General features: G+C 44.0%; 1 protein-coding gene across 1 annotated transcript in view; it reads right to left on the minus strand.

Moving 5' to 3' along the window:
• The window catches only part of PLEKHG4 (pleckstrin homology and RhoGEF domain containing G4), an 81,320-nt gene that overhangs the window by 21,662 nt on the left and 36,520 nt on the right, over positions 1-23,138 (minus strand). Inside the window, exons 8-13 of the mRNA XM_062499907.1 lie at positions 21,297-21,413; positions 18,975-19,073; positions 17,819-17,967; positions 4,853-4,991; positions 2,355-2,477; positions 1,649-1,840 (exon numbers count right to left, since the gene is read on the minus strand). Of these exons, the coding sequence (XP_062355891.1) occupies positions 1,649-1,840; positions 2,355-2,477; positions 4,853-4,991; positions 17,819-17,967; positions 18,975-19,073; positions 21,297-21,413 (819 nt within the window). The remainder of the gene's footprint in view (positions 1-1,648; positions 1,841-2,354; positions 2,478-4,852; positions 4,992-17,818; positions 17,968-18,974; positions 19,074-21,296; positions 21,414-23,138) is intronic.

Below are 23,138 nucleotides of genomic sequence, written 5' to 3' on the forward strand. Positions count from 1 at the left end.
CTGGGAGGGTAGTGAGGCCCTGGCACAGGTTATCCAGAGAAACTGTGGTTGCCCCATCCCTGTAAGTGTTCAAGGCCAGGCTGGGTGCTTGTAGCAACCTGGTCTAGTGGGTAGCATCCTTGCCTGTAGCATGGAAGTTGGAACAGGATGAGTCCTTTAAAATCCCTTCAAGATCAAACCGCTATATGGTTCTATGATCATGAGCTACAGTCCACATTTGAGTTCCAGAGACTTCCACCTCTGGCTGAAAGAGTTCACGTATGACCAATGTTTGGCTTGGCTGCAGAATTGTCAATATGCCAAGCAAGGCTTGGTACTTATGTGCCTCAATTTATCAGAAGAAACATGATAAAACCCTTTCCAGGATCCCTTCCATGATCCCCCTTCCATGATGGCAAGGGGTGTTCAAGTACCAGAGCAGCCCCTGAACATCTCTGTTCAGTGAGATAGAAAAGCACAGGTTTGATCCATTCTCCTATGGCATGGGAGGTACTTCTCTTTCCATTGGGTGAAAAAAAAATTACACATTTCCACAGCAAGAGGGTCCCCCACCTGCAAAGCAAACTGCAGAGATGAGCCAGAGCAGACCTGCAGACCATCACCAAACAAACTCAATCCTCAATGCCCAGACAGCAGTGTTCTGGGCTGCCTTCTTCACTTTTCTGCCTTACACAGGATGGTGTTCCATGTTTTCACATTTAGCTGAATTTCCTCCCTCCTCCTAAGCCCTTTGGCTGCTAAGGCAGCTCAGAGACAGCAACAAAGTGCTACATCTAGTACAGCTTAATTTGTAGAGTCTATTCTTTCTGGAATTTGAGAATTTCAAAACCCAGTGTTTGTACAAGTGTGGAATAAATGGAGCACAGGCTCCCTGGCCTTCTGTTCTTGCCAAAGTTGCATTTTAAAATGCACTTAGAAAATCCTACTTCTTATTCATCTGCAACTTTAGAAATTAAACACCAAATCCAACTGCAGATCTGCTTAATGGGTGCATTTGCACTAAACCAAACAGGTGAGAAGGTGAGGCACTCAGAACAGTCACCACACACATCCTCTCCTCTTGCTTCCCAGATCCTATGATAATCCAGGGATCCCTCATTCTCTCAGCCACATTTCCTAGCTCTCCATTCTGGTGCTCCCTTTCCTCACACAGGCCTCCACATGGGAGGAGCTGGACTGTATTTAGGACTGAAGAGCAGGGCGCTACTCCTGATGGGTCAACAGGCTGAATTTGCCAGTGTGTAAGGATATAGCAAGAAAATGCAGGCAGCATACCCTGGCATGGTGGCCAAGACTGGACACAATCAGCCCATTTCTTGGCCCTTGTCATAAAAGCCAGCACTGCCATAATCTTCTGTCCACTGTGGCCATGAAAGGGGTTACAAAGCTCCAGCTCAGAGAGCAAAAAACCTCTATGCTTAACAGATGTGGACATTTTCTGGAAGACACACCCACCCTTCGTCCCACATACTGACTTGAAAAAAATCACTGCAGATACATGAGCATGAGGGGACTGCTGAAGGTTATAGATCCAACTACCTGATGGAGCAAATACTATACTTCACACCGTTCATAAATAATCTAGCAATGGACTGAGTCCAAGTGGACTACTTATACTGTCCTCTGTGCAGCAGAAGGCTTGTCTTACCTTGTCAAAGAATTCATACAGCCTGACTGTTTCACAGACTCGGTGCCTCGTTTCATCCAGCTGGGTGCAGAACTCCTCCAGCTGATCTTCGTAGGTCTGCAGCTTTACCCTGTAAGAATGCACATCCACAAAGGAAAAGTCTTCCCATTGATTCATCTTCTTTAATGCTTCCTGTCCCCTTTTGCAATATTCCTGAAAACAAAAAGGAATTGCTTATGAGGATAGAGACCCGGAATCAACAATAAGTAGTCTTCTAGGCCATTAACAGCTAGGGCTAATTAAACTGGTTTTTAAGGTTCAAATCATATAAGCAGGGGGGGTCCTTGTTTACAGTAGAATTCTGGAGCCTGATCTCTTACAATTTACACTCATCACACAGCAGCTTGCAAAGGCCTATACAGCAAGACCATGACTCAATGAGGATTGAAAAAAAGGCAGTGTCACAAGCACATCAAAGAGGGAACAAAAAATCCATCTTTCATTCCAGTAGTTATTTTCCCCAAGACTGGCAAATTCCATGTACTAAGTGCTGAGCTAGTGGCTTTGTCTGCAAAAAGGAGAGCAGGGATACTATGTAGCAAAATGGAATGACACACTTTGGTGATGAACCCTCTTAACATCATGTGTTTGGCTGAGCACATACAAGACAGACATGCTACCAACTCAGACACTGGAGAACATAATTTTCCAATCCAACAGCACTTACACTGGCAACAAGATCAAACTCCTTGAACTGCTTTTGCGCTTGAAGCAGCATCTCCAAAGAATCATCCAGGTTGATAGTTTCCTTTAGCCGTATACTGCCAACATTCTCAATCCAACTGCTGACCTAGAAGAAAAGGGATAAGCCTTGCTTGTTAGTCACCTGCTACTCACCAATATAGGCCTTTATGTGGAAAGAGAAGGAACTGCTCTCATAATGCTGGTCATCTCATTACTGGAAAGAATGTGTGTAGACTTCTTGCCCCCATTCCAGCATTTCAGTCTGAGCCTCCTGCTAAGAGTTTTTCCACTTAGGGTTACAGAGTAATTGAAAAGCTCTGCCTGCTATTGCTCACTAGCCTTAGGCATAAACAGGGCAAGTGGCTGCTTGGGCTCTGTTTTGGGTGAGCCATTGGTCTAAAGCAAGCTCTGCAACCTGCAGATCAGCCTGACACTCACTCCTATTATTGTTACCCCCAGACAGGATCAAATCTCCTTGCTGCCCGATTTCCTACACCTCCCTTTTCTGACTAGCGGGACATGAACTATGTCAGTGTGAATGTATTGATGGATTCTCCCCATCTGCAATGTTTCATGGTTCTCTGGGACTCTCAGCTACTGGTTTTCTGAAGACAGCTCTCCACAAAGCTGAGCAGCAACTACATGTTCCTCACTCAAGTCCAGCTATTGCTGCAATTAAAAGACCATATCCTCAAAGAGGGGTAGAGAACTGACTAACAAGAGCATCCTTAGAGCAAAGCAGTCATAGGAGGCCAAGCAGGATAACACAGCATCTCCATCATCACCAGGTTTTAAAAACAGGCTGGTAAACTTGTCTGCAATGCTCCAGGCAAAGGTGCACCTGGGGGAAGGGACAGCCTAAGTGCTTCCTAACGCCCACACATCCTGTTTTCCTATGTTACCTGAATCCATATCCCAACTCAACCCCATAGTCAAGGACAAACTCCTAGTTTTGTGGATTGTGAGAAGGTTACAAGGAGCAAGCTCAGTGGCAAGAGGAAGAGATGATGATGGGTTCTCAGTACCACAGAGGGGCACACTGTTACTGCCTAGAGGTCCCAGGAAGGCTTAACAGCAGGAGTAGCTGCAGCCATCATTGGTGATCTACAAGCAAAGTAAGCCAGGAGAAGTTGAGCGTTATTCAATTCAACAAATAAAAAAAAAACTCAGCTTAAAGTAGAAACAGGTTGCAGTGCTTGCTTTTGTGCATTTTACATTTCAGTTTGGTATTAGGAATCTGTGTGTTTAACAAGAGTCTCTACCAGGTTCTTGCAACACACTTCTTGTCCTGAACACATCCTGCATGGCGTCCAAGTGTCTACCTCCAAATGGGAAATCATTAAAACTCCCAGATCCACCTTGGCCTGTGAAAACACTAGGCAGGCTACAGCCTCCTTTGCAAATCCAGTTCCTACTAGAGGAGAAGAAGCCCAGAATCCCAGAAGAACAATGGTGAAACTGATCCTAATAGTGATTTTTAAGGACACATCAACTTCTCACTCTTGATGAGTTACAACACAAGAGATCATGCCATTCCATAATCTCAATCTTGAGTTTAGGCTTAGGGATCTGCAATATGGAACATCTGGGATCTGCAACACTGAAAGGACTGATCAGCTCCTGTAGGATGCTCAGATCTGAGCTGCTTTATGACTTTTTGAGGTCCTCTATCAACATGGATACAGGTTTCAAAGGTCTTTCTGAAAGCCAATGCCTGTTTGCTTCAGTTATCCCATGTCTGTCAAGAGTTTCAACAAGCACTAAATGAAGGAAAGTTGAAGGTCCCACAGAAGCACAGGGGGTGGGAGGCTGAGCATAGCTCTTGGGCTAAGGACAAGATGCTGTTCCCTTGCTGGAGCCTATATAGAGGACTGCACCCAAAGGCAAACCTAGTGTGCCTGGGGCTGCACCCATAGGGGAAGGAGTGTGCCTGGACTTACCAGATATCAGGGACCTGAGAACATTACAAGAATCTAAACAACAGAGTACATGACAGGAATGGGCAGCCAGTGTAGGGCAGGAATATTCAGGAACAGGATGTCAGCAAACCCTGCAGGAGCTACAGCCCAAAGGAGACACACAGACTTATTATCAGCTTGTGGTCATCGCTCTCTGCTTCTCTAGGTGAAAGTATGAAGAATGCCTCATCAACAGTCTCTGAAGAGAGGGTCCAAAAAGACACCCAATCTCCAAGTGTACTGCTTAACTAACAGCCACTTCACAGATCTTTATGGGGTTTGACTGATCCACACCTAGAGAGACATGAGGGCACCTTCACCTGGCACCAAGAAATACCAGAGAAGTAAGTGGCTTGATTCTCAGCACTGCTGAAACTCTATCTCTAATTCTTATGTTCAGTTGTTCTTTTTAAACATCAAGCATCACTGTACACCTTCACACAACAAATCAACAGGTCCAGTACCTGCTGTGGAACACACAGTCAGAGGGCAGCAGTCACTGGAACTGACAGGTAGACCTTACCTCCTTAAAACACTCTTCCACTTTCTCAAACTCCATCACCAGCTCCAGTTCCTGGATGCGCTTGTTTGACAGCATCACCAGTCGGTGAACACCTTCATCAACTTGATTATAAAGCACGCTGGCAGCATCAAGTGCATCTCTGCAAAGGGACACCAGTCTGGTCAAGGGTTTTGCATTAGGTCCTTCCCTCAGCACTTCATGCAAACACAACCTGGCAAACAACAGCACTCCAGTCATCCTCCCCGTGGGACCCACACTGGCCATCTCCATATGGAGAACAGAAGAGAATACTGCGGCTCCTTGCACATTACCACGATTCACCACTCTGACCTCAAATAACCTGACAGGAAGGACAAGAGGCTCTTTGCAAGATTTACCATATTTCTCACACTTTCAGCTTTTCATAAGCATAGACTGTTGCATCAATGGAATTTCACAAAACACAGGGTTAAACAGTTTCAGCATCTAAAACAACCATTTGAATTTAATTAAGTAAATAAGCCACCACTAGTAAGCAAATCTCTCCTGAGTGACAACAACAGTATCAAGTGCCTGATGCCCCATTTACTCTCAGGATTTCCAGCAGCCAAACAAAAAAGCAAAGCGTACAACAAACTCAGTGCCAGGAGAAATCAGATTTTACAGTGTTGTTGAAGAGATTCATAGACTGAGCTCCCTACCTTCCACAGGTAGCTGTGCTGACCAAAGCCTAGCAGGCACTCTCCCTGCTAGCCTGCCCACAGCACACAGGCAAGCAGGGAAGGATTCAGGATGGAGCTCAGTGCCCTCAGATGTTGCTACCACGGTCTTGGTAAGATGATGAGTATTAACAAGCTCCTTTTAGATATGTGTAACACCTTTCCAGTATAGGCTTGGGTGAATTACATACTGGATTCAGGAGACAGAAGAACATTCAAGCTTATTCTTCTTGTATTTCTTTTACTTTTAGATTTCCTCTCCTACAATTATGGGCTCAAGAGACAGCTACAAGAAAACACTACAACCTCCTTCAGCAGTGCTCTACACTGGCATGTTCAGCTGCCTGGTCATCTCCTGTACTCACCCTAAACCAATGTTCATTTCACTGTCTTACAACCCCTCTGACTTAATACAGTGTGGCTTTTTTATCATATTATAAAAATTATCTAAAGCACTTGCAAAATAGATAGCTAATATTGCTAATGGAATATAATTCAAAACAGTTCAGCATACACGTTTATTTCTGTCTGGGTTTACAGACAATCTCAAACCTCTGAAATGCAACTGAATATGAGCATTTAGTAGCAGCCATCCTGCATTTTTAATTGACACGAGGTAGCGCCATAGTTCTGGACAACTAGCTCTGCATAGCAGAAATACAAGTTCTTTTTCCATTCAGAATTCCACCCAGTGTGCAACAGCCAACTTCTCAAACCTCAGGCTCTTAGATACTTTTGTTTTTCCTCTTTGAAATGCCATTAGACTGAATGAATTTCTCCACAGTGCAGCCAAAAATACCCAAATAGTTTCTGGACTAAGATCAGTGCTACTGCAGAGCAGAGCAGACAGGTTCTCTACAGAAAATCTTCAGGCTTCAATGGAAAGATCCAAGCTGTAGCGCTGCTCTGGAGTTTCCCAAAACCGCCATAAACAAATCGTGATGATATGAGCCTTCTGTTTTGTAATCCTTTCCTACAGACAGACCCAGATCCAATCCAGGAAACTCACAGCAGCACAGTCATAATCATTGTCCAAGCTGAGCTCTGGAAAGTGTTTACAGAGCAGGTTGTGGAGGCCAGTTCCCGTCAGCAGCAGTGACACAGCTGGGACAGCTAATGAGAAACAGTTCAGACGATGGCTGCAAGTTAAATTTGGCAACCCCATTAATGCTGTTTGGTTTTGTGCAGCAGAGTGTATCTGTCAAGTCCCATTTTCTGAGTAAGTCTCCAGCATACTGATGGCCAGACAGGCAGACACCCTTCAGCCTTTCTCCCACAGGGCTGAAATCCCTGCTGGCATGAATGCTCTCATCCACTCAGGAAAACACATGGATACAGCAAACACTATTCCTCCCGCTGGCACAGACAATCAAGCACCTATAACTTTAGGCATTCCATGCTGTTATATGCAAACATTTTCAATTAACCCCTCATGAGGCAAAATATTTTTCAAACCTTTCCCTGAGTTTCCATGGAAATCACTTTGGTGTTGATGCTGCTTCTTTGATGGCACTCATTAGCAAGCCAAATTAACCTGCTAGACCTTTCTGTAATGGGAGTCCTTACGTCCACCCAAGCCAGTGACAAAGCGAGCGTCAGTGGCTTCTGCACTTAACGTGGTATGGTCAGATGGCAACCTAATGGCACAAGGACATGAACATGGGTTCCAGCTTCAACACTGCCTGACCTAGCAGAGTATGATCTGAATGGGGACAGAAGCCAGGGAGTCCCACTCCGCCCCCTTCCATACCTGACAGAGGAAAAAACCTCCCTGTTGTCATATGTCTGAGTAGTTTTCCTTGACAGGAGTCAGTAGCAACCTGGGCTGCAAAGCCTAACAAATATTATAGGTTATAGCAGAGCAGACAGCATGTTTCTCAAAGTCACAAAACACAGGCTTTCCTGAAGACACTGCAAAAAAAAAAAACTATGCAACTATGGGGAGGGGAAAAATTATCCTCAAGGTAGAGGGATAGGAAGTGATTATTAAAAAAAGCTAACAAAACCCATATTCCAAGTTTTTTAACCAGAAATAGGTATACTACAAGGTGACTGTATAAAGAGGCTAATTCACTGCACCATTGTGGAAAAGACCAGTCTCTTGGAGCCCACTTGAGACCAGTGCTGGCCTTATGACCAGCAAACCCCTCCAGGAAAAGTCAGGTTCAAAACTACAGCAATAGAGTACTCCTGCTGGCCCACCAACCAAAGCCCAAGGAACCCATTTCAGAAGGGGCATGAATAAAATCGATGACCAACTAAAGGACTGAGAAAAATCCACCCCAAACAACACTTCTGGCCCCATGCATTCCTTCCACAGAAGGAGTTATCCTGCCTCTGAAGACCTCAATCCAACCAAGCCTTTATGTGCATTTGCAGAAGGTGGAAAGGAACTCCAGTTTAGAAGTGAGCCCTTTGCCCCACTGGATGTAATCACAAAATACATACCTCAGTAAATAATGTGGCAGCTACAGATGTTCAGAATCTACACATCTATACACGCCAGCCATCTTCCCTCTATCTTAGCTGATTCAATGGTACTAAAAGTGACATCCTGTCACTAAAGACACACAGAAAACCTTTGCTTTACTGATCCACAAGCATCTCAAACTTACTTGAAGTCAGTCTAAGATGCATAAGGGAGTTTATGCTATAAGTAGGGACTAGACAGAGAATTCAGTTTAGAAGAAGGCTGTATATTAACTCTTATTAGTAAGTTGGGCTGTTTGGGGTTATATAAGCCAAAAATCCCTTACTCTTGTCATTTAGTGATTTTTTTTTTTCCCTCTGTGAATGCTTGCAGCAGGCTATTGATGCCATTATCAGCCACAATTCAACACTCTAAGGCTGCCCCTTCTCATGGTCCTGCCAATGGTTTCCCGAGTGACTGCAAACAACAAGCACAGAAAAAATGTTTCTGAATAGTTCCCCTGAGCTCAGTTCCCAAACAACCTCAGGTGTGGCCTCACACCATTCCTGCTCCTCTGTGAGTTCCTCCAGCACCCCAGCTCTTTGTTTCAAGGACCAGCCAAGCTGTTTTCACACATTCTGCCTCGCTTAGCAGGCATTCATTAAAACCTCAACATCTAGTTGTTGGTCTTCTGTTGCATCTCCAAGGTAACTCCATTCATATGTTGTCAACCCGACAGTTCACTTTTACCAGCTGGACAGGCTCTCTGACTAACATCTATCTTTTACTCTCTCACACAGAGGAAAATATAAGCCTTTCCACGCTGTAGTATAAAGTAGGTAGGCAAACTGAGCCAAACAAAGAAAATGCTCACAGTCCATGGGAAAGTTTGTTTTTTCGATACACTTGGGCACTTCAGTGCTCACAAAGAGGATCCACTGGGCATTAAGCCTGTTCTTCCAAACCTCTGTACATCTGTTTATCTATTTACACACACACACACATTTGCTGATCTAGATCTTAAAAACTTCCTAAATTATTTCCACTACACTAGTAAACTTCACAATACCCTGAAACAGGGAGTTTTACGGGGAAAATGATATTTCATACAAGTAACTATTTCTTTTTCAGCTTCAGACTCAGAAGCTTTTAATTCCTGTCCTTCAATACCTTCATGGCAGCTTGGAGTAAACAAACCAAATACTGAAAATCTGGTTGAAGAAAAAAGAGACTTCCATCCTGGTACACAAAGGAAACACCTGGTATTTAAAGGTATTTTAATAGTGGCCTGTGCAACTCTGAGCACAAAAGGCAGAGTTGTTTGAAGTCAGTGGAAAGTCTCATCTTAGCTCAGATTTGTGTGGATGCATTGCAATTTCCCTGCACATGGGAGTGTGGTAATAAGAGTCTTGCACTACATTCTTCCATGGTCAAATCATCAAAAGCAATTTTGCAATAGTGCAGAGTCAATATAATTTATAGCAAAAAGGAGTAGCTTGATGTCAGTTTATGTTTCCCCAAATCCTGTTTTCATTGGGCAATTATTATTTCAGTGGAAAAGGTTCCAAACGTCTTCAGTTTTCTGGAGAAGTGCCAAGCTGTTGTATAATGGTAGGGTAATTTTAAACCTATAATTTAGAAAGACCATTTCTGTCTGAATCCATTCTTCAAAAAAAGCCAGCCTTGGAGAGTTACACTTTAGTTTCCAAAGCAAAATACCTGTTTTGTTTTCAAAAAATAGATGGCCACAGAAGAAGCATCCAGCAGAGTCACAAAAGCAGGTGCTGCCTGAGCCATGCCTGTTGATGTCCGTGAGATGCAGGCAGGAGAGCACAGGGAAGGGTGCAGCAGAACCACCACTGTTCTGCACCTTCCTGTCTGCCCCTTCAGGAACTGCTTTGATAAACAGCAAGAACAGCAGATCTAACAAAAGGGCTGAAATTAAGTGTTCATCCTCTGATTAGCCTCAGTCAATTTTAAAATGGCAAAAATGCATGGGTTGAAGGAAATACATTTTGGTAGTGTATTTGATGGGGTTGGACAACTATAGGGCAGCTAACTTGTCCTGGGAAAATGAGATACCCTTAATCTGATTTGTTCTGTAATTCAGAAGAAACACAGTCAGATGTTACAACATTAGCCTCATTTAGTCTTCCACTCTTGGTGCTGAACTTCCCTTGTGGATGCCCCTACAGGTTTTAACAGAAAATTAATAGGATCTGGAAACTAGGATGCTTAAAGGATGGATTAGTCCAAGGACATCACCCAGATCATATGTGCTGATACCTTGGCTACAAATCACTTAAAACATCCTGAGCAATGCTTCTGGAAAAAACACTTCCAGGTCTGCAGAGACAGTCTTGTGTGCCCGAGTGAAATTTTGCAGGATGAGAAATGTCATTCTTGGTCATTACTGCATTTTGGTAGCAACCTACATAAGTGCCATATTTATAATGATCCCACAAGAGGAGGTCAACCTCAAATACACAGTCCTGCTCTTTTGAGCTGAGAGCTTCACACACAGCTGAGGCTAAAATTCAAACTAGCCATGGTGAAGCTAAAGCAGATATGACTAAATAAACTAATTATTCTCTGCAGCACACAAACAGCCATGGTGGTTTCAATTCCCTGATAAAAGTAGCTGAGGAACCAGGTAGATTTTTTAGAACTCTGAAGAATCCTTACAAAGGTACAGAGGTCAAACACCAAATCAGTGGTTGCTTGTGGGATGCCTGTTCCCACTGAGGCTGAGACCAGTGGATGTAGTTGAGACCAAAGACCTGGCTGAATCCCTCCTCACTAGGTTACCTGACCTGGGAGCAAACCATCCAATTAATACAATGCACTGGAGACCACAACTGCCAAGAGAATTCTCTTCTGGAGCACAGGTCATTTAAATGTGTTTTTAGCAGAAATACACTCAGAAATCCCTTCAAAATCCAAGGGATCAATGCACACAGTTAAACAACTGTCCAAGCACAGTTCCAAGATGTGACCTTTGTTTCTTTCTCCTGTCTGGCATGCATTCAGTTACAATAAAACTGTGTTCAGACTCTGGTTGATTTTAAATCCCAGTAAAACCCATAAAACTAACTGGAGAAAAAAAAAAAAAAAACCTTATAAGAAATCCCAAACCAACAAGTAGCCTGCTTATGGGGAAAGTTCCCTGTGCAGTGGAGCCTTGGATAGCATTTGGAAACACCATTCTTGGAACACTGAGCCTCAAGATGTGGTCTTCTACCAGCTGTAAACAATTTCTACCTCCAAACCTTGCCTAATGTACATTATGTATTACCTGCTTATGTTTATATCCTGGTCAAATGCAGTAGCCTAAAAGCTGTGTTCCTGAAACTGGGACCACTGGGCTTTCAAGATGCCCTGCTCAAATATATACACGCTCATTTAAAGCCACATCTCTCTCTCACTGATACATCCTTTTGCCCACTTCCAGGCCTATGATGCACATAATAGCAGGAACTGTGCTGTTAACTAGCCCAGCAGCAGAAGTATCTATCCCAACACAGTTATATAAAAAATGGTGCTTGTGGGATAGCCTGGGCTGAGGCAGGAGTGTCAGGCAGTTCAGCTAACATCCTATACCGGAAACTTTTTGCAATTTTTTCCCATAATATTTTTAAACAGATAAAACACAGTGTGTCATTAATTACCTAATGCCCTGCTGGCATGACAAGCATTGCAAACAAAAATAAGCAAAACTGGAGTCTTCTGGGTAAATTCTCACTGAATCCAAGAAGATTTAGGACATAAGACTGCAGAAAATAAAAAAAAACAGAAAGGGAGCTGAGGGAAATCATCTCATAAAAAGCCCAAGAGGACAATGAAAACTTACCTAGGCAGAACTCTGCAATCTTTTACCTCTCTTCAAATGCCACAACTGACATCTCACAACACTTCACACACTTAGAATGACAACAGCCCCAGCTCCACTCTCCTTTATGCGTGGAGGAACGAGATTTGTTTAATGCGAGCGTAAGTGCTTTTCACCAGGCTAAAACCACCACGCAAACAGAGGGAACAGGTTAGACTGTAACCAAAATGAATACCAAGTAGCACAGTGTGTGTTTGGGTAGAAATGTGGCCCTGCGCTCCTCCCTCCACCTGACACAAACAAATAAGGCCGGGAAGAGCACTGCCACCCATGCTCGGCCAAAGGCTTAGCGCTCCTCAGCACCTTCTGTGTCACCAGCAACAGTGCAGAGGTGTCTCGTGGCAGCCTTTGAGGCCTGAATTTAAGCACACTTTTTCATCTGGCTTCAAAGGTATACTGAAGCATACATCTTGTCCCAAGGCAGAGGTTTTAGGATTAGGACCACAGAAGGAATACAGAAAGGACCCTACAATGAAAGATGCCTCTCACAGATCATGTTAGGAGGGTGCACTCTGGCAACTGGTTGCATGAGAGGCAAGAATATCAGCAGGCACCAATTCAACTGCTATCAGTGAGAGGGACATAAGCATTAGCATTTTCTAAAGCTTGTACAAACACAAGAGCCACAGCAGACACACATCTCTAAAGCAGGAAGGGGATGGCAGAAGAGAATAATGCCTCCAGGAAGGATCTCCCAGTGTAAGTTGGCCTGGCTATGACCACCAGCCTTTGGCAGCATCTGTCGGTTTGACAGTGCACACATAATACCTTACAAACCAAGAAGTCCAGCCATACTTACACACCAGACACCTATCTCCCCCCTAACCCTGCTCCCAACTTGTTCCACATTTTGGATGATCAGCTTAGTCTCTCTGACTCTACCCAAGCTTCAGACAGTGCTGTGCAGTCCCTTGGCAGGGGGCAGAGACCTTGTACATTATCCAGGTTTACTTCCACAGGGAGCTCATACACCACTTTGCAGAATGGCACACACAGGCCTTGTAACATCCCAGGAGCTGTCAATAGCAAGAGTCTTGCTGAAGATCCCCAAACATGAGGTCTGCAGCACCACACCACCACACAGCTACACCCCACTGCATTGCTAACTAACCACAGCTTCAAGCAGACCCAAGACTACCTCAGTAGTGTGTGTGTAAGACAGAATATGAACTATGGAGGCTTTTAGCTGTAAGATCACCCACTTTGTCACTGTAATTGAGTCAGGTCCAGCACCAGGAACCTGGCAGCTGCTGCTCAGTAAGTCTGCTCTGTACTGTCCATTACCTCTGCTCAACTCAGGTCCCCACCCAGGGCTTCCAACTAGATCACCAAGCCACACTAAAAATAGCCAGCTCACAAAACCAGCTCTTGGCTCTAGTCACTCCACCCTCAAAATACAGAGACTAACTATACTGCCTTTTGCAAACAAAGGAGAATTCACTCCTCCATCTATTTATAAGCTACTTATTCACAGCTTGCAAGCAGAGATTCTTTTCAGATGAGGAGCTTGGGGGAAAGAGATTAAGCATTTTCTGGTTCCATGTTGCACAGAGCCAAGCACTCAACATGATCATTCCTACACCATCCGAGGTTCTTCTCCTTTCAGCTACCACCTCTAGCCTTGAGACTATCTTGCCTATCACCATGCAGAGCATCACACACTCCCATGCCACAGTGAGAACATGGGTTTATGGTAGAGCCAGGCAGGTGCATTCTGGTTAAACTAGTATAAACCATCTATATATTCATCTAAAATGGTTATACCTTCTTTGCTCTACTTGTGACTCATAACACATCTGAAGGATGAAAGGCATTTACTGGGCACTTGTCTAGGCACACATTTGCAGCACTCTGTTATGTTGGAAGAGTAGCAATAATGAGAACAACAGTGAAAAACACCCGGCTGAAGACCAGGTTAAAAGGATCTTGACCTTGCTGCCCAGCCCCACATCACAGCTTCACTTCAGCAAGAACTCCCACTGCTGCTGCCTGGCTTCTGGCAGCTTCTCTGAAATTTCCATCATAAACTGTAAGTTTTTGACATCCACTACAGAAGCAGGAATACATTAGTCCACCTTCCACAGCTGGCTCAGTGAGTTTCCTGCATGCTACAGGTTAGTTGATCCAGACAGCCAGAAGCCAAAGCTACACCTGCTAACCAAATCTGTGTATCTTATTTAAAAGACTGTGGTTATTAAAAAAATCCTGTTTGAAAGTGCAAAAAGAAGTATTAACAGCACTGAAGAGATGGAGTTCTCTGTGCCATTTGGCCACACTTACGAAGAGGAACTTCAGCTAGGCTAACAGCTCTGTATTTCCATCCCCAGAAAGACTGCAACAGCAAAACCTCAGAGGGTTCAGTTAACAGACCTGGAGGACAGCACAGTGGAATGTGTGAAGGCAAATGTGCTGGCTTTAACTCCACCAACAATGAGCAAATGGCAATGCCACATCCAGCAGTCCCCCTGCACCTCTGGGTGGCCAGCCCTATCATTACAGCACTTAAAGAGGCACCACAAAGATACGGGCTCAACAGTGTCACACCCACACCAAATCCAGGCCAAATTCAGCCTGATCTTGCTGGAGGTGGGAGATCTTTGAGGGATTAGCTAAGCACACCACAGCCTCTAAGCCAAGGCAATGAGCTGCCTGCAGGATGTGTATTCTGGTTACTGAGCTCCTCCTTCCTAAGCAGGGAAAAGGCAGAGTTGCAGACAGACTGCTTAGAGAAGTCTGTCTTTCCTTTTGTGGGTAAGCAGCTGGATGGGCAAGGCTATATTTTACAGTGGTACCTGGTGGAAAAAGGAGTATGAAGATTCCTGGTCAACTCACAATGTCAGCAGTTACTGGTCGAAGCCACTGCTGTGGCGCTACAGCATCTCAGGATGAGACCACCCAGGAGAGACTCCTGGAAGCTCTTAAATCATCTGTTAGAGAAACAAGTAGATGGAGCACAACACATCCCTCCTGCATACCCACATCTGTGATGGAATGAGTTCAACTTCTGCAGGAAAGAATCTGTAGCACTGGCTCAGCAAAGCCTCACAAATCCCAGGTCAGACCTGAGCAGCAATGAGATTCCACTGCTCAGTGTTATAAAACACTCCAAAGGGCATCACTGCTCTCCAAGAGGGCAGAGAAGCAGAGGAGGTTCCACAACCAACCCCACAAGAAGAGTTTGATTACTAAAGAAAGACTAAAGCAATTCTTGTTTGCCGTGTGCTCTTAAAAGTTATTTGGCAGATAACATCTGACTGCACTGACTACATGCCTGCTTCCTTGTCTGTTTTAGCTTATTATCTCCAACATGTAGTTAGGCATTTTCAGAAGGATTCATCCATCTCAATTCTTACCAGCTCCTGGTGTTCTTTTTCCACATGAAACCACAGAATATCAAGAAAGACATCTGTGACAGCTAGAAAAATGTATTGCTAAAAAAAAAAAGCAAGTCAATCTCTAGCTTGGTTAATCCCAAGGTGAAGGTGAAGATAGGCTCGTCATCTTTATTCTTAAAAAAAAACAATCACAACTTTACCTTTAGTTCTCCATTTGTAGTTGGCATATTTTAATTTGTAGTTGGCATATTTTAATTAGGTGGAGCCAAAAGTCCAGAAAACTGCTCTTTAAACTGTCTTCTCCATTTATATATAATTCCTGAACATTCAGACTGCCTCCTGTTCACAACTGGCCTCAACTTATGACTGAAGTCCTGGCAGTCATGTGTTTTATCAGACTTTTGTACCACACGAGACAGTAGAAAACATGGGACAACATCCCAACAATGGGACATGTGATAGACAAAAGAGCCAAAAGGTGGCTTAGAAGAGTAAAGCATTTGACTTGCTTTTGTAAATAATTTATTTCAAGTACTGGGAGAATGGTTGTGGAATTAGGCTGTTAAGCCTTGATCAATATTTTACAATTCAAAGTTTTAGAGCAGCAGTATCACAAGCCCTACTGAGTACACACACAAAGGTAGCCCCTGTTCCCTTTTCACACACCACCATTTAGAAATCAAATATTGGACCTACATACATCAATAGCCACTCCATGCTTAGTTGGACAATTGCAAAATTTTGTCTCTACCTTCTTTGATCATATCTATTAAAGAAGCTTTTGAAAATCATAACCTTCACAGTATTAGCAGAGCTTAGAATCTTTAATATCTGCAGATCAGATAGGAAAGGAGTAAGTGCAAAGCCATGGAGGACCCAAAACTAACACTGCCTTATACAGAATTCTCTAGCCAGGTGATAGAGCTTTCCTCCTCATTTGAATGGATCCTGGAACAAAGAAGGGTGGATGGACTTCTAGAGTCCTCTGCTGCAAGTTAGATGAAAATTAAAATACTGAATAGATTTTCATTTCTGCAACTACTCCACAGCCTAGAAATGAGTAACTTTCTCCTCTTATATTCATTTGTGCTCCTTCAGCTGGAGAGAGCCACATATACTTGAGCTATGGCATACAGTCTCTTTTCACACTGGCAGGCAATGAATATAACCTGAATTATGCAGAGAACATGCTACACAGCTTCAGCATACACTCAAACACTGTACAATCAAAGAATTCTGTGTGTATCCCCCATCCCTGCCTTTGCTAAATTAATGGAAACAGTAAATTATCCTTGGGGGCTCTGTCAGATCAGGTTTCAAAGTTGATCATTTCCCTGCACAAAAACACAAGCTTAGTTTAAAACCAAAACAAAACATAAAACTCATGCACATTCTGCCCATTCTCCTAGGACTCTAAACTTGCTGTGTTGCTTAAAATAAAATAAATAATAATAAACCCAAACAAAACAAAGCACAAAAAACCCACATTATTGTGCTTCTCATGTCATGTGAGAATGAAAAGATTATACTGTAGTAATTCAATCCAAAATTGCATCAAGATTACTTCACCAGTTCAGCAAGAGAACTGTGTCTGCATAGTCTGCCAGAGCTCCTGACAGGAGTCACAGCAAGCAGAGAACAGAAGCAGTTACACAGCCTACCCCCTTCCCTTCTCTGAACCAAAGTGTCAATCCTCTTCTTCCAGTGACAGGTAGCAACTTGCACTGCCATCCACTTGCTGAATTTTAGAAGAGAAATGTTATTTTCACAGTGTTTGGTTGAGATACTCCATAACTGCTTTGTTATCTTCTCCTCACTCCCTCTCCCTTCAAACCTCCCAGCTTGTGATGGCAACACAGAGTTGAACCAGAGCAAGGCTGTGGATGCACAGAGCTATTCCACACCATCACACCAACCCCTGCGCCCTCATCTGCACCCGCATGCCAGCGCTTATCTCACACTGAGCTGGAAGCTCCTGGGTGCAAAGGCTGCCTTTCTACCTTGTTGTTTGCACAGCACATAGCATAGAGGCCTTCTCATGCTGAAAGGCTTCAGGTGTTTTAACAGCACAAACACAAATTGTGCAACGCCCTGGGGATGTCAAACAGCTGAGCTCTCTCAGTTCCCGCTTCTCACACCACCCTGCAAATGGGCAATGAGTATTTATTTGGGCAAACTGTACCAATGTGAGAAGAGATCAGAGCCTGCTGCAGCCAGCAAGCATTCCTCCCAGCCAAGGTCCTTGGAAATCCCCTTGCATAAGGAGTGCCTTAGGAAATCACAAAGAGATAATGGCCTGCACCTAAACACACATCACTGGTATCAATTAAGGCTTGTGTTTTACAGGTACCCAAAATATCCATCTCTCTCTCCACTACAGAAGATAAGCCTGATTTGGCTTGAAAAAGGAAGTTAAACCATGTAAGTGAATCCACCCGGACTAGTTTTTTGGCTGGGGAAGAAGCAATCAAGATGAGAGTATAATTCATTACGTTTTTCACCTTTGCTGTTTTCAATGTAATTCCTTGTTACACAAAGCTGCTCTCCAGCCTGCACCAGTGATGGGGCACCTCAGGGAGACTCCCAGCACCCGCTTTTTGCTCATCTCCATTTCCTCCCACTCTGGGGTCTCACCTATAGTCTTGGGTAAGGGTAACACAAGACTCCTCCTTCCCCAGTCTGGCCAGGAGTGCTCCACCCTCCTGCTGCACCTTGACCAAACTCGCATCTTCAAGAATACTCTTCATCAACTGCCTTGAATTCCTCAGTAACACAGCTGCATCCTGGAGGGATCACAAGAGTGAGGTTACTGCAGTAACCAGTTACTGCAACCTACAGGCAATGAAGGAACAGGCAAAAACCAGCACCTAAACCAAAACACACCCAAACCACATCTCACCTGGGCCCACTCTAGGAAAAGGGGAGGTTGGTTCCCACCACTGCTTCTCTTCAGCCTGATAAGTCTAAAGTAATCAACTGTGCTCTTTATGCTCCTGATACCTTCCCTACCAGGCTAAAATTGTGACCAAATTCTCATCACTGCTGTTCCATTCATTTGCTGGGAATTGAAGAAATAAACCCTCCAGCCTCACTTCCCACTCACACCTAACTCTTACTGTTCTAAGAGCCTGGATCTGTATGGCTCCAAGCCTTGGGACAAGTTGCACATGAAGGGTTTGTGGATATACAGATGTGTGCAGGAAGGCCACTTTCATATCCTCTATCTTTTACTACTGAGAACCTTAGCGCAGAGCTGGCAGCAACTCCTTACCATGTCAGGGGTAAAGCAGCTTCTCAGAAGGAAAAAAGAAAGTTTGTGACCACATACGCTTGGTCCCTTCCCCTTCTTGCCCATTTCCAAACTTGTGTACTAGAGGCAGCAAAGCTGGAACCACAGCACAGAACTAAGCTGTCACCTAATTTTATTACAGGCCTCAAGCTGACCTGATGTGGCACAGCCCAAGACAGCTGCTGTGTACCTACCACACCAAAGTCTGTACCAGCTACAGAGCTCTGGAGCTGCTGAGAATGCACCCCAATGCTGGAACAAGTACCCCTCACCAAAAGCCCAGCTGAGAGACCTCCTTGGTGACACTGAGGAATTAGAGAATGAGCTTCCAGACCCACTGAAGCCTGTTTTCACTTCATTTGGACTACCTTCTACTAGTACTGAGAATACCCTGCTACTACAGCTAGCAAATTCAAAACTACAGCTTTTCTGCATCTATCCAGCCTCCTGCTCTCTTCTGTCTTGGCTCCACCCCTGATTCGAGGTGAGGGACACACTTACCTCAGCCTTTTCCGGTAATTTTGCAGATTCCACTTTATTAATAGATTCCTGAAGGAAGGCACAAACTCCATAGCATCGTTGTTGTAAGTATTCCAGCTTCTACAAGAAGAAAGGACCAAGGCAGAGATTATTATCTCACAGCTGACAGGGAAGGTCTTCTGAGCTTGCAGAAGCTTAGGAGTACAAAAATCAAGAGAGGATCAAAGACAATAATCCAAGGCTTCAATATATCATTCAGTGAGACTGTATCAGGAAAGAGAGGTCATCTGAGGATTCAGATGCATCACACTAGACCAAGGCCTCTATGCAGACCTTAAAAACCTGCCTAATCATGGCTTGGACAACAAAAACAACCAGTCCACTTATGTCTCACATTCTTCTATTAGCATTTCTTGTAACTTTCCATGAAGATGAATCACACTGCGTGAATTTCAGAGAAACAAAACACAAAACTAGTACTTGGAATTTTTCTACTTTAAATAATTTCTCTTCATGTTAAAAGTAGTGTAAATTAAAAATCAGGAAACTGGGAAGCTTCCAAAATTAAGCACCTTAACCTATGGACAAACTTGAAATCCGTCTGCTCTTCAGGTTGGGGAGGGAAGCAAGGAGAAAAACAAACAAAAAGAAGTCCAAACGTTTCATAAGGGATCGTGAGGCATTATTTTTAAGAAAAGTTAGTGATATAAAGCCTGAGTACTGTCAGATGCCACCCTCTAGCTACTTAAGAGAAGGGAGAAACAGTTATTCCAAAATAACCATGTTTAAAACAAAACAAAAAAGCAGCTGCTTGAATCTTTACTGAATTGAACTCCCTCCTCCCCTGGAGTGCTGGAACACAGCCAGCAGTGAGAGATTAGCAGGCAGGATGCAGGTGAGATCACTGAGACAGGAAATAAATGCTGCTTGCCACATAGCTGCAGAGCTAAAGAAGCTGAGCACTAGGGTCATTATCACACACAGTATAAACAGGCATTCCATACAGAATGATTCCCATACTAACTCCCTTTAGCATGTTTTACATGCTAAAATAAGAAGTAACCTGATAGTATGGTCCTTCCTTCAAAAATTACCCTTCTGCACACACAGAGCACCTCAGCTCTCAAGGTATTCTCAACACTGTCCATTAAACTAATCCGTAACTTCTTGCAAAGTTTCTCTCCTTCATCACTGCCAAATAAACTTCAACTTCTCAAAGTCAATCCTAGGCAAAGATTAGGCCTCTGTACCTCTACTGCACCAGCACAGGTTTGTACAAGTACTTTTAGATGGAATTAAAAAAAAAAAAAGTTCTGAAGTAAGCTGGAAAAAATAAGTGAACATTTGGCACATGCCAAGCCTATCTTCTGAAGCCTGCCACCAGCACCACAGTGGTGTCATCACTGACATCTTAATCTGCCTCAAGTGTTGCATTGTGCCACAGAGCATTCTGAGTAGCAAGGTCAGAGCCAAAAGACCACTGGATCCTCTGGAAGCTGAGGTGACAATTCTGTCAACCACCAGGGTGAGCAAACTCAACGTGAAGACTGCCAGCTTGTGTGCAGATCTAGAGAGATGCAATCCTGTCGAGTCTTGATGTGCCAAATAACTCTATAGAGCTTTTAAAGATTTGGCAAGCACATGGTTGACAGCACTTAAGACTCCCTCCAGAGCACAAAATGTACACAGAGCTGGGTATTGGTACCATGGATGCTACCTCTGCAGGCTTCTGGCAGTCTGCACATACCCTGCTGCTTGCAAGTAAAAGATATTCCTAGAAGAATAATTCTGAACTGATTATCCAGAACTTCCAAGTCTCACTCATGCAAGGAGTGCAAATATGACCAAGGAGATTAACAACTTGATCTGGGGAACTTGCTCCAAAACGAAAAAGATTTAACTCATTATTGCACTCAAGTTCTTCACTGTGAGTCCAATGGCAACATGATAATAACACCTTCTCCTGAGATTAGTTTCAGATGTCTGTCCTCCTATCTAACTCAAGAGCCATTGCATATCACAACAAAACAGAATTCCATCTGAGATTTGACCACATTTTGAAGGCAAGAAAGAACAGAAAGAATTAATGCAGTTCAAGCAGATGTGTAAAAAACCTAAAATTTTAGTTCCTGCAGTCATGCCAGGAGACCACACTGTGTACCCATCTTATGAAGAAAATAATAACTTTTTTTGATACGAGAGATTCATTTGCACTCACAGCTTTACAGGAGCATTGTTTTTTAATGCTTGTAGGTTCAGTTGTTGACAGGTTCCTCTTGTTCCCATCTGTTACCATGCCACTGCTTCTCTCTGACACCAAAGCACACAAGACATCCTACTTACCCTGCGAAAGTTTAGCCAGTCCTGGTGGCAGTATGGGAAGGTCCCATCCAGCTCTAGAGGCAGCTGTGAGCTGTCTATGTGCTTATGGAGGGATTTCATGGAGGTGAGAAGTTCAAACTGCACAGGAATAGAAAGGAAAAGAAAAAAGCACACTTGTATTAGGGTGTGAGTACTGGAGGAGGAGGGGAAGGTTAAGAAAAGGCAGAATCCATCATTTCTTTATCTAACCAATATCACTACAATATGAAGGGGGGGGGAATCCAATCTTAGAGCAGCTTGTTGAACAGCTCAGTGGATGAACCCTGAAGGAATGCAGGTCACAGCATGTTTCACCAGGCAGAACATCTGTGATAGAAGTCTGGCAGCAGCCAGCCTTCTCCAGAGCCAGTACCTCCTGGTGTAAGTAGAGCAACTCCCTCACATGTTCCCACAGCTGTGCTGCAATTTGCATCTGTTTGGAGAATCTGGGAAGTTAAATCCAGCCCCAGCTTCCCCATCTCACTTCCTGGAAAAAGAGTCTAAGAGAGCAGCCTCATCCTTGCCCTCAACTCTCCACTCATCACAGAAGCTATTTGCTGCAAGAGCTTCTTGGATCTTGACACAGGTAACTTGCCTTCTGCAAGTCTGTAGGACCTCAGAGCATTTCTACACTCACCAGAGCAACAAGTGCTCCTGCAGGTACATGGAAGCCAGCCCAGACACAAATTCAGGTGCAGCATTTTAACTCCTCCCCCACACACAGTGTGAAGTTTCTACCTCCTTACAAAATTGTGATGATGCTTCCAATTCTTTCTGCATGCCAACGTGTTTATTATGCCTTTCCTCTGCACCCTCCTACACTCTTTGTATTTGTTCAGTGTATTTGTCTTCTGTAGCTCTCCCTGCATGCCTGCAGCCCCCATTCTGACTCCAAATTCTTCCACATGGGGGCAATAACAAAATGGACTATTAGCATCTGTTATTCTTTAGTATTTAGGGACACCACACCACACACAGAGCAAACCTGATAGCTGTCACAATATCTTCATCCACAGGAGCCAAAAGGGAGCTCCTGGCCTACTCAGAAGCCTTGTGTTACAGCAGGCACAGAATTTCACTCCATTCCTGTAGCTTGTGACAATCTTGGAGCACAGAGAGAGGACTAAGATGAAGTCTGATCCTCTGTTCACTCACCACAGAGTGGCTGGGAGCCTACATTTCTTATACAGCTACAGAACACCAAACAGTTTTACTTCCAGTGGGTGAGTTCAGCGATGCTGTGGTAACTTTCCCTCCTGATGGGTCTTTCCAGACATTTCAGCTACAAAGGGAACCTCACACAAATGCCCATCTCATCTTCCCCTTCTTGCAGAAGTCTCTCAGCACTGGCAGCAGCAGGTGTGAGGAAACACAAGACATGCAAAATCCAGGAAAGCAACAAGCACCCTCAAAGGTGGAGTTCAGGATTTAGCATAATGTGATTTCTTCCTGACTGTGCATTTCCTCCCTTGTTCATGGAATAACATGAAAAGCATCTGTAGTTAATTGTGCAGGGCTCCTCCATACAGTTGCCCATGTTCCCAACAAACCCCTGTGTTTTGAGCCCCCAGCAGATTGACGTAATTGTGGCACAAATGTCACTGATGGAGGTGGCAATAAAGAGAGCATGACAGGGATCTGTTCAGCTCACATAAACATTACAACCCAATAAATACCATACACGCAGAGACCACGACCACAAAATACAGAGGACACCTACAGAAATTTCATGTGAGAATAAACATATATCAATGAGAGGGAATTTGCTGTCTGGAGAATTAAATAAAGGATATTAAGAGTGGCCCAGCAAACCCCAGATAAATG

The sequence above is a fragment of the Cinclus cinclus genome, chromosome 11 (genome assembly GCF_963662255.1).
Source record: "Cinclus cinclus chromosome 11, bCinCin1.1, whole genome shotgun sequence".
Lineage (NCBI taxonomy): Eukaryota > Metazoa > Chordata > Aves > Passeriformes > Cinclidae > Cinclus > Cinclus cinclus.